Source organism: Cyclopterus lumpus, chromosome 10 (genome assembly GCF_009769545.1).
Source record: "Cyclopterus lumpus isolate fCycLum1 chromosome 10, fCycLum1.pri, whole genome shotgun sequence".
NCBI classification, from domain to species: domain Eukaryota; kingdom Metazoa; phylum Chordata; class Actinopteri; order Perciformes; family Cyclopteridae; genus Cyclopterus; species Cyclopterus lumpus.
The window spans coordinates 19,200,704-19,213,563 of NC_046975.1; the positions used below are offsets into that span (position 1 = coordinate 19,200,704).

General features: G+C 43.2%; 1 protein-coding gene across 1 annotated transcript in view; it reads right to left on the minus strand.

Annotated features, from left to right (window-relative positions):
- slit3 (slit homolog 3 (Drosophila)) overlaps window positions 1-12,860 on the minus strand; it is a 220,022-nt gene that overhangs the window by 87,266 nt on the left and 119,896 nt on the right. The window contains 1 exon segment of the mRNA XM_034543991.1: window positions 344-415. Within this exon segment, the coding sequence (XP_034399882.1) occupies window positions 344-415 (72 nt within the window).

The following is a 12,860-nucleotide window of genomic DNA, read 5'->3' on the forward strand; positions in this document are numbered from 1 at the left end:
CACAAAAGGGTGCACCAAAAAGACAATTCACAGACGTAAAGAAACTACATTTTCTGAATAAAAACATGTTTAAGTTGACGCTTTTCTTACGGTGAAGAAACACAGGAGATCGATGAGATCGAAAAGTAGATGAAAGAATCTCTTACAGGCAAGTACGGAAAAAAAACCTGAAGAAACTGAATAAGACAGAAAACAAAGCAGATAACAAGAGAAGGAGAGCTTCACAGACAGCACATGGAAAAGGGGGAGCGAGGAGAAGACGGGATGAGAGGAGGAGGCAGGGGAGGAGGAGAGAGGCGGAGGAGCCAGAGAGAGAGAGGGACCAGGGTTTTTCTCTACTTACAGAATCTCCAGATCGCGCAGCGCTCGGAAAGCTCCATCTTCGATGCAGCCGATGTGGTTGCTGTCCAGTTGCCTGCACCAAGCACACAAACACACACACAGACACACAGTGGGGAGAGAGAGAGAGAGATGGGAGAGAGTCAGGCGCAAGTCTGCAAGGTCCGCTCAGCTGGGGGAGGGACTAACAAAAGACGGGCTGCGTGAATGAGTGTGTGTGGGGGTGTGTGTGTGAGGTGGTATCCCAGTAAGTGGGCTGCAGGTAGCAGGTAGGAGACACCGGTGGTAACTCTCTCACAGACACACACACACACACACAAGGATACACACTTTGGGGATGCCCAGTCCAGACGATAGCACACAAGCTCAGGTTAAGTCTCTCACCTCGGCGCCGTTATGGCAAGCCCTGAGGAGAGCAGGAGAGGAAAAGGAGAACGGGAGAGAGGAGAGGGCTGAGTGGCCTGCCTGGCGTCAGCCTATCACCTGCCTCCCCTGTTGCACGCCCAGTGCACACTGGCCACCGGGAGAGAGAGGGACGAGAGAGGTAGACACAGTGAAGAAGAGAGCGAGCCAAAGCTTCTAAAGCCCACCCTGCTTGTCAGTTCTGTAAATATTAATTGCATTTCTCCTCTCCCATCCTCCACCCCTTCTCCCCTCCTCCCTATGTCCTCTTTTATTCTTTTTCCCCCTCTCTCTGTAGTGAAAGAGGGAGTAATTTCATTACATTAGGCCAGCCAATCCATTAAGGGCCTTTTACCGGCTCTGTCACTGAAACAATTTCATTAAAAGGAAAGCCTCCGTAAATCAACCTACAGTCACGACTCTGCCTCTCATTCCGGTTCTCCTTCCTTCTTCTCTCTTTCACTCTCCCTCCCTACTCTTCTACTCTCACCCCTCTCCCTCCTCCCTGGCTCACTCACCGGACTCCCAGATGCACCGAGTGTAGCCACCGTCATCCATCCTTTGCTTTTACTTTAATTTGCTCGGCTCTAGGTATTCAACCCACCTCCCCGTCACCATCCATCCATCCCTCCATCCATGAACCCAACAACCCCAGAAACCTCCCACCCTCCCTCCTTCCTTTCCTTTCCCCTTCTCGCATTCATTCATCCCTGATATAAAGGGCAGACATTTAGAAGAATCTTCCTTCCTTTTAACTCAACCAGGAATGATGATGAGTGGCATGTAGACAGGCACACACACACACACACACACACACACAAAAACTAAAACACATACTTTCAGAAACACACAGATTAATACATCTAATCATAAAGGTCCCCCCCCACACACACACACACACCATTACTGTCGGCTCTCCAGACACTAGAAGATAAAAGCATATCACTCCACCTTAATCTTCTTCTACTTGTCCCATCTCATCTCTCTTCCAATAGATCCCTCCAACCCTAATCCTTTTTTTTCTTTGACTTCTATCCTTCTATTTTCTCACCTCGTTTTTTCCGAGCATCAATCTTCTCCATTTTTCATGTTCCCTTCCTCTCTCCATTCATAATCTATTCTTTTTTCCCTCCCTCTAATGCCCTCTCATCTCTAATTCCCCTTCACCTTTTCTCTTCTCACATCCATTGCTAATCCATTTCCTCTCGCTGTTTATCTTTTATAAACCTTCTAAATGTCCTTTTCTTCTTCTCTACACAGCCCCGGTGTCTGCTCGGGCACACTGCAGCACCTGTTATATCAGTCATGTCAGCTTTTAACACGGAGGAAGGTGATTCCCAAAGCAGGAGCTGGATCGCATCTGCAGGGCGACATAAATTACATCGGGGCTTCTGGAGCAACATATGCTTTGCTTTGCTTTTATGTGCGCATGTTTGTGTTAAGTGTGCGAGAAGAAGTCCTCTGAGTATCTGGCAAATGTATTTACTATGAGCACACCGCAAGTGCACCTCAATAAGTAGCTGCATTAAAAAGAAAAAAAGAAAAGAAAGGCTATATTGCTATGACTTAATACAAGATACATGCGAAAAAATCAATCAAAAAGTTGATTGTGTATTGAGATTATTGAGAATATCTCCTCGAAAGCACTTGCAAACCAATCAAAATGTTAAAATGATATTTACACACAAAAGGTTTGATCGGTATCCTCTTTTCGTTAAGGTCATAAGCCAGAACATTCTTCATGTATTTCTACCTGATGTTGACCAGCTGCTGGTTAACGGTTGGGACTCCAGACTGTAAATGCCAAACAACAGAGCAGGTTTGGGCCGCAGCATCATTACTTTGCCCCTCCAAAGGCTTTCAGAGACTGATGATATGTTTTGATCTGCTTTGATGCAAAGTGATTATACTGCAGGGGGAGGGGGGGGGGGGGGGGGGGTGGGGGGGGGGGGTTTAGAGATAACTTGATCAATTGAGCACAATTTGTAAAAGATTGCTATGGTGATTGAAATGGAGAGTTGTGTATATACACAAGAGTAGACCGAGAGGGTTGTGTGCTCTTTATAAAAATGTTTAACATGTTTTATATTTTTCGGTTACATGTTGGAAGGGAGCTGTGAGTGTGAGCATCTGTGAAATGACTGGACTCTAGATTATACTGAGGCTGGGGATCATAACGACATATGGCTATGCCATGTCTGTGTTTTATGTAATTACAAGGCATGATTTTTTTTTTGTAAGGAAAACTGGCAAACAAAAGCTGAGCAGCCATATGGAGACGCATGGCACCGGCAAGGTTGACTGTAGTTATTACAGCCATTCTATTTTCAGTAGCGCTGTTTGTGTTACACTGAGTATGAAGTACAGGGGTATGTTTGCTATAATGAGAACAAAGAGGTCCATCAGGGTTTGTCTCATTTAATTCTTCTGTGTTATTGCATTGATCCACGTACAGCCTTGTAATCATATTCATATTGGACGATTATGCGCCTCACGATGTCTAATAATGTACGTCCTCAACAGCAAAATTATGGGCAGTCTCTGGAAAAAAATGTTTAACAATGATATGTCACTTTGCAATTTGCTACAAAATCTTACTACGGTGTCTTTTCAAAAATATATATATGGAAAGATTTGTTTTGGTGCTTATTTTTACATAGACTTACTGCTTAAAGCTTTTTATTTTCATTGGTGGCACTGTTGCAAATGTTGTATAGTTTAGAAATCATTACCAATAACCCGCACAGCATGAACAGCAGTGTATTTTCTTCTTTGACATCAAGGTTACTCTCTTTTAAAAATAATGACTCAGTACGCTGTGACTGAATTGAATTATGATGAACCTGTTGTGCATAGTTCTAACATAGTTGGTTGTGTGGGTGGCCTTATTATACACAATGTTAGCCTTGGTGATGTTTATGCACAGCGTGTATAGCCTAGTTGATCGTCTTATGTTTTGAGACTTAAATATAACACTGGAGCACAAGGTAGGGGGACCTTATTGTTGAGGATCCTTCTCATAAGTTTTTTAAAGTTTATTTAGCAGAACAGTGAGCTTTTTTGCAATGAGAAAAATATAATTAAAAGCAATAAATTAAAAAAAATTGTTGGCAAGGTCGTATGGGGGTTAGGGATCAGGATTGTTCAGTATCAATGTTCTTGTCCTGCCGTCCATTCAAAGTCGCCACGGTGGAAGTAGCTTGCAATTATTAAAGCATCCCAAAATCTCTTAGGGGAAAGCGCTGAAAAGCTGGATGTAGCTCAGGGGGTAGAGCGGGTTGTCCTTTAAACTAGGTTGGTGGTTCAGTCTGCGTCACAAACTGACCTTGAGATAGACACTGAACCCCAAGTTGCCCCCCGGATGCTTTACAGTAGTCCATTGCTCGTAAGGGTTAGGATGAGTTAAATGGTTAAATAAAGTTTTATGTGTTATACCCTATAATCACTATAGAGCTTCTCCTAACCAAGGAGTTTGACTTGTCTAAAATATAACCAAACCTTAACGGTGGAGACTGCCAATCTGAATGTGCTCTTATGTGTCATCTTTGGTCCTACGGGTTTTTTTGGAAGACCTCCACATCAATCGGCTTTTCATTTGAGTCCATTGTGTCTACGCGTCCACAATGTCACCGCTGACACGCTGAAGCGAGTCTGGGGGCTTCCCACCACTGACAAGGACCGTCAGACAGGTTGTGCGATGTCTTCGATTCTACATCTCTACAGGATGCTATTTTGTTCATTTTGAGAACATATTATCACTATGCTCCTCATGTCTGGAATCTTCCTAGAATTGAGAATAACTGGAGGATTCATATTGGAGACCATGTACTTCATCTTCTGTCCTCATCCACAGTAAACGATTCCATCATCTGTGATATGATTGGATTCCTCTGACAGCTTTGTTCACCAAGCACCCTGATTAGCAGCGACATGATTGGTATCAATCTGGGACGAGGGTGTACTTTGTATGTCTGCGTGAGTGTGTGTGTGTGTGCTCTCCAGATCTGTACCATCGTGTTGCATTTGTGTGTTTGTGGTTGTATGTGTTCAGATCACAGATGTTTGTTCTATGGGACATAGTGCGGGTCATATAATTAGTCTGTGTGTTTCGCGATGTCTATCATAAAGCCCATTGGCAGACTGATTCAATGCTTCCCTCTGCTACCATCTGGAGCAGAGGGAAGCACACACACACACACAGCAGCCCTGCCAACCACTCCTGACTAAGTAATTAATGAAAGCGCAGTGGGAAGAGAGGACGATACATTAGCTGGCTTCCCGTCCAATCTATATCAACAAATAGTGCTTCATCAAATCTGAAAGAAATCATAAAAACAGCAAAAATGTTTTAGTGAAAATTACAAAAGAGTTTCCCCATTTGCGTGACATATTTGTTAATAAAGAAATCGCATTAACAAATAGTGGTGGAGACGCACCTGAATGGTGGCGGGTTACAATAGAGTGTGCGCTGGTAGTTTTGTTAGCGAATCCCGATGAGACAAGCACTCATGAAAGTGAGCCTCAGCTGATATATTTGTACTGTTAGCATTGACAGCTACCGACTCAAGCGGCGCCATATCGAGAGCCTTTTAGAGCCTTTACTTACTTTTAAAAGTAACCATTTGATGTGAGTTTGAAACAGGAGTATCCATTGTTAGGGTCTGATGTTTTGTCACAGCGACCATCCGACCTCTTGGACTTTGTCAATAACACCTTACTTCCTCCTTTGCTCCTGTCATGAAGACTATGGCCACTGGAGGGCTTTTGGTGACCAAAACATTCCTTAAAATATTCATAGCCAGCTGCACTTATGCATACATTTAGAGCCCCCCACTTTAGGTCAATCAGGTGAACACATTGCTTTGTCTCTTGTTGTAACTGCCAGTTAGAGTGCACGTTTAGATAGAAACCGATCAAGGAAGATGAAGATAATGCCATCCCAAACAACGGCGTTGTCTCAAAAGCAAACCACCCGCATTGTGGAGGCAAAGGATATGCTCTGCATTTCTGATTGCATTACATATGTTCTCTCAGCATCTCTCCTGGGGATCTCTTTCTATCTCAAATTAACATTATGACACTAACGTGTTTGTACAAGTGAGACAGTTGATGCTGGTTTGCCGTGCTGTTCGCTCCAAGAGCAAATTTTTGGAAAAGCGTCAGCACTGCCGATGTAGGAATGATGCAGCGTGGAAGGACATCTGCAATGTCTATTACTGCATGTACTGAAGCCTTAATGCAGCAAATGATACATGATTTGCACAATACAGGGTAGGCTTGGACTTGCAAATGGTTTCTTTGCTTTTAGAGATGTTCAAGGGTACAGGAAGTCATCTGCATGTTTTATAATTATAAGGCCACTGCTGACGACCCCGTTCCTGACTGAGATACATGCAGTCGAAGGACACCGAGTGACTTTCCATCTGAGTTATCTTTTGCAAATTTGACAAGATTAACATAAACTTACATTTTATTCGAGGATTCATGAATGCTATAACCCTCTGAAATAAACAGTGAAAAGAAAAGGGAACATTTGTCCTATGTGGAAGTACAGGTGCACTATGGGGAAAAAAATAGATGTGATTCCTCGTGAAACTCAAATTACTCAACTAATTAAAAACCATCAATGCAAATTATTTGCATTACATTTTCATTTTATGCAAATAGCCACTATAGATGACAACAAGGTAGAGGGATGCATCGAATTTTAGAATGTATTTTTGTGGAAAAGTATGTCTGATGCTATGAAAATCCAGCACTTAAATTGCTGACATAACCGATAGCTGCAGTCTTAACTACTCGTGACTATTTGAAGGTTGTATTTTACTGTACGTTGGTTTCGGTAAATTCTACATCAAAACAGAATCCCCACTGAAATGAAAAATGAAATGAAAATTGTAACTGTTAGAGGCATCCTGTCTTGCACAATAAGTTACAATTCAGACACAGCTTTTGACATTTTCTCCCCCCTGTCCCCATTGGTCGTGACCTTAAATTAATCAGCCACATCCTGCCATTTAAGGAAGTGCGTTGGGGGTTGTGTAGGTCAAAGAATGATGGGAATCTGAGGAAAGAATTTCAGAAAGCAGGCTTTCGTGTCTTTGTTGTTTTTCCTCTTCACTCTTTTCATATTGGCTTTGAATGCTTGAATGTGTAAGAAATGAAGTGTGTGTGTGCATTATTCCTCCTGGCGTCACCTTCATTTAAAGATGTTCTGCCCTCAAAAGGACCGCCGTTATTAATCTTTTTTCTATATTTTAAAACACACTCTTGCTAGATATAAGTCTGGCTCAAGCTGTTGATTGTTGGAATTGCAGTAAACATAAAATTGCAGTAAACATAAAAATAACTGGAGGCAAACATCTGCAATGACAGAGACACACAACAGTGCAGGTAAGACACTTGTCTGTGTGTGCGCATGCGTTTGTGTGCACGCAGCCGACACAGCCTCACTCGGAGGCGCTGTAGTCATAATTCAAATAAACGGCCATCCTGCACTGCATTGTGGGTAGGGAAGCGTGAAGTGTGGAGGCGTTTTATGAGGTGGAAGAGAAAGGAGAGGGTGACAAGAAGGAGAAAGGTAAAGGAGTAAAGCCATGGGGTTAGGAAAGGATTACATATTACATTCTTCCAAACCACCTGAAGGTGCTATGAGTGTGCGTAGACAGGCCCGTAGAGATCACCCCCGCAGCCCCCGCACTGCGGGGGGGCCTCGCATGGCAATTTTTTTTTTTAATCCAACACTAGCCAGCGCACTCGGCCGTATTGCGGCTAAGTGTCGGCTGACTCGTCTGTGTTCCGGCTCGATGCGGCCAAATGTGAGCCACCTTTGGCACATTTCACTGTTGCCATGTCTGGCCCAGGTGTAGCTGTTACTGACATGGGCAGATTCTGTCTGAGACATGGCAACCGGTTTATCGGCTGCCGAATCTGGGCCGAATAATGTAATAAATAAATAATATTACATTACGTAATAACATTAAGATATCCCTCAAAGTTGTCTCTCTCATATAAAGCTACACAATAAAAAAAATATTTTAAACTGGCTTTATAAGTTTTAAATAATAGTTGTAAAGGCAATCGTAACAGGCAACCACTAGGGCCTCCTGCTACGCGGACTGGTGTTATTGTTGGGCCGCGGTGTATTCTGGGAGAACTACGAGGAAATTTCTCTTGAGGAAAAATGAAACGCACATTTAAAAGTGGTGCCCAAAAGCGGCAATCAAAACAGAACATTTCTGAATTAAATGCCAAACTTCCCAAAATTACAAGTCTTTTTCGACCAGCTGGTGAAGGATGCACTCATCTGCCAGAAGAGACAGGTATTGTACTGTTTGCTATAGCTAACATTACCACGTAGCTAACGTTATACTTTGACAGCTGTACTGCTCTGTCTATGTGTTGTGCTTGAAAATACATTAACCTTATTAAACCTATGCTCTCACTATACCCCCTGCGCCCATTATCGGACACGTTTCCTTAATTATCTCCACAACCACATCGTTGTTTAACTTCATTTCACGTTGTCCAACACCTTTTGAGAAGACAACGGCTCTGTACAAAATAATAAAAGTAACCGTTAAGTAAGAAAGGTCATTTTCCAAGCTAAAACTGATCAAAACATATCTCAGAAGCTCCATGTCACAAGAGAGGCTGTCAGGTCTGGCCATCCTTAGCATAGAGAATAAACGTGCGGCGCAGTTTAGATGTAAAGAGCGTGGTTAAAGACTTTGCACACAGATTTGCTAAAAGAAGCGCACATGTGTATTCAAATGCAAACCTGTAGAAAGTAGCCTACCGGTGTATCGACTATATGTAGGCATATTTGTTATGTTGTTGTAACATATGTTCTGTTTGAGCTGTTTGATAGGCCCTAGCATATGTTTTGTTTCTGTTGGAATACATTTGTTCTCTGTTTGAGCTGTTTTTTCTGATTGAATAAATTTCCCTCAAAAGAAAAGCTTGGGTCCTGTTTGTTTATCTTTGGATAATGACCGCCGGACAATACATTATCCCTTACATGTGGGGGGAGGGGGGGGGGCCCTCTCAGGGTTATTCTGCAGGGGGGCCTCGTGTTTCCGTTACGGCACTGTGCGTAGACGTTGGGCATGGGTGGACCCAGTGGGAAAAATGAATTACATTTTATCACAACAAAAAAAGTGAGTGGAGTAAGAAGGCAGGCAGATGAAAAACAATGTTTAATATGAGAACGGGATGGCTACGGAAGATAAAAGGCGTGGCTGTGTGGGCTCCGAGGTGTAATGTGAGGGCATATGAAACAGCTGTATCCTATCTGAGGCGCCTCTCTGTAAGACAACTACGGCTATAAGCCTCCCAGCAACACGTGTTGTGATTTAAGTGTGACTGTAACTGTGCACATACAGCATCTGTGGTTGATCACAATGGTCTCTCCTCACTGTAAGCAGAAAGGAGCTGCAGTATAACCTTTATATATGGTCTCATCACACAAATCGGATGCAAGTCGGGTGGGGTTTACTGCATCACGCTGGTTGAGGTTGTTGTCACTTATCACGCAGCAAAGTAGGAAAAATAACCTGTTAATATGCTCTCATCCGACTGCATACACTTGCTGTATGACCCAATCTATATAAGTCAGTATATGTTTGAAAGTGCCATTTGAACCCAGCTCATGGTGTGTTAGTGTGTGACTCCATGCTCAGGGAATGTCAACATTACCTCCCGTTTAGTGCTTTTAACGATTGATTAATTTTTTTTATCTCTATGTGAATATATTTTAGTCATATTTCTCATTGTTTAAAATGTGTGAATTAATTGTTTTGTCTTGATGTTATGTTTGTGCAAAACAGCTTTCAAATTGCACCCTCAGGGAATTGAATGAGTTGTGAAACCACACATTTAAGGGGGGAGGGGGTATTTGCAACACGCAAAGGTTTCGATGTCGTTGGGCAAATTATTGTTGCTAATGTGAGAAAGTTTCTTTTAGACAGAACATGTTCACAAGACGTCTTTGTATCTTTGAGGAAACGGTTAAGATCAACGAAGAAGGCCGACCTTACAGCACAATCCACTTCAATTGCGTCTTTACACCATTGGCATGTAGCTCGATAGCTGGAGTGCTACTGGCTGTTGGTCACAGAGACATAGTTCAAGCATTGCGAGTTAACTGAGTTCTGCTAATGAATATGCTTGACAACAAATCCATGTTAAGATACAGTAGCTTGTGTGTCAAAAGGGTAGTGAAATAATTTAAATACTCACTCATATTTCACTTCAGCACGCTGCCCACACATGTATTCTTCTTCTAGTTGGCGGAGGTGGTGGTGCAAAGAGTCAGTTCATTCTCTGTGGATGGAGAGTTGCTCGACACTATGTAAGAGCTACTTTTGTATTTCTTTCTTTATTTTGTGCACAGAGGGGACTTGCCACAAGTGATTACACCCGACACAGATATTGGAATTTGAAAAACATACTTGAGGGGGGGGATGGCAGATTCTATGACCTCTTGTTTGTTCGGAAGGAATCTGAATTTTCCAGGCGTTACAATGTGAACAAAGGAGCATCATTGTTGGACATTCACTGGTGTGGTTAACATGATGACTGTTCTGGTGAGGCACGACACGACCAGACAAGACAAGACATGACCAGACGAGATTAGATCATAGGAAATTGGATTAGGTCAAATGAGATACGAGAAGATAAGCATCCAGAATATGACGGGCGGTAGAAAAACATAAACATAAAACACAGAGCCCGTGACAGGAATTTTGGCACAGTGCTTCCTAACCATTCTAACTCTACATTTACCTTTATCATCTGTGGTTTTGACTGACAGGTTAGGTTTAGGGGGTTGACAGGACCAGCAGTCAGCACAACGTATGGGTGAGCACACATGTACACAAGCAAACAACTACACACAGATGTATGGCATATACCTGTCTCCTTATGTTAGCAGAAGACCACAGTAATCATATTTGCCAGGCTCTTGGCAGTTTCAGCAAAGCAGTCAATCTGATCGCAGGGTCGCACAGGTGTGTGTGTGTGTCTGTGTGTGTGTGTGTGTGTGTGTGTGTGTGTGTGTGTTTGCGTGTACGTGTGAGAGGGAAGTGCAATAAATGCTAGCCACCAGGCAGCATGAAAGAGAACAACCGAGAGAGAGGGAAAGAGACCATACCCTCCGAGAAAGAAGAGTGAGACAGAAAGGGTGAGAGACATAGATTCAAAGCAAGTGAGAGAGACAGAGGGAGGGGAAGAGAGATAAAGTGAGAGGGGGAGAGAGACATACGAGAAAATCAATGCTGTGTCCACCAGGGACAGAATGTCATGAAGGTTTTTTCACTCTGTGGCATAATGGAGGGTTGGAGCCTTTTACTGCAGGAGTCACCTTGTCTAATGGAGGGAGGGATGGAGGGGAGAGGGGGAGAAAGGGAGAAAGGAAGAAGGGGAAAATAGTGAGGAAAAAGTGGGAGAGAGGAATATGGATCTAGGGGGCTAATCGGAGTGAGCTGGGAATGGAGGCATGATGAAAAAGTAAGAAGGAATTGATGGAGGGAAGAAGAAGGGAAAGAAAGAAAGATTGGAAGAGAGAAGGGAATTGAAATATAGGCAGAAGACCAAGAGGCAGAAAAGACAAACAATTACAGACAATGATGGGATAAGGGAAACAAGAGAAAGAATAATGGTATGATGGGAGAGAATAGATGGAATGGAGGGTTAAGATGTGGAAGAGTGCAGGAAGCGATGGAGGACATAAAAAAAGAGGAAAGCAAAAGTGATGCAATTTGAGGTGGAAGGAAGGAGAAACGACAAGGAAAAAGTGTTGGAAAGATGAAGAGAGTATAGGGAAGAGGAGAAGGAGGATGTGGAGGTGCGTTAAAACGTCAAAAGCGGAGGAGGCGGAGGAAAAGAACGATCCTTATGTCCAGGTCACCTACCAAAAGTAAAATGATTCGCTTTGTAGGTCAAAGCAGTTTAGTGCAAAACATTTTTGTGTTACAGACAATTTTACCATCAACTTTGATTGACATGACTTCACAGCGTTGGCAGAAAGTGGAGAGTCTGGTTAGAACAGAGCCAGGTGATAAACAGGTACAGTACGGGCAGGGAGTGGAAACTCATTCACAGGAATTTCACCTGCTGCTCAGTGGGACAGCTGCAGGAGGCTGTGGTTGTACTGGGAAGCTCTCAGGTGTAAATGTGTGATAATGTACCAAAGTGACGCAGGGTTACTACTATAAAGAGCCATGCCGGATAAATACAGCTTCAATAGGTTAAGTACACGCACGGCGCTACAACATCGCAACACCACGATGTGATTCGCTCCGCAGCTTTCGGGCACCGAACTTCAAATAGTTGTGAAATACTAGAGTCTGAGGTCAAAGAGGTGAGCGGCGTTTAGTTTGGATTGTGTCTGACGTGAGGAGGGAGAGTGCATCAGATGATCAGAGGCCAACCTGAACTCGATGGTTTGGAGCCCAGCCATGAGAGCCAGAAATACACACACACACACACACACTAAGCTGTACAGGGTACAGCGTACAGGCACTGTAAGGTCCATTTAACTTAAGAGTAGTACTCTCCTGTGGACTTTGGCGGCCATATAGAAACTTACATCACACAAACTAAGCAGAGGGGCTCATTCGGCTGTCGGCTAACTCTGAATTACTGATCTGTAGCGAGACGCATATTAATCAATTCACATTTTTCCCAATGAAAAAGCGCTAGGAACACATAGCTCTTGACAGTTCAAGGACACATTAATTCACATTTTAAGGGGACTATATGGATGTACTGGAAATAAACGTCAGTGCATATTGTAATTATCTGTGCCAGGAGATTGTGTATTTGGTCGTCTGCGTGAGTCTGCATCTCTGTGTCTGTCTGCGGCTAATCTTGCATACTGCTGAACACATCGGCCTAATATCTTTTTGTGCTCAATTTATGACTATGCTCAAGGACCTCTCATGGTCGCAGTGATTCACACTTTTTGAAAACACATTTCATTGATTGCTTCATACCATCATTGACTGCTGACTCCTCACTAGTCTTAACTAGCCGATAGGGGCGGTAGGAGATTAATAACTGCTTCAGTTAGGACTCTTCTTTGGACTCAGTATTACATAAGCGGTCATTTGCATGAG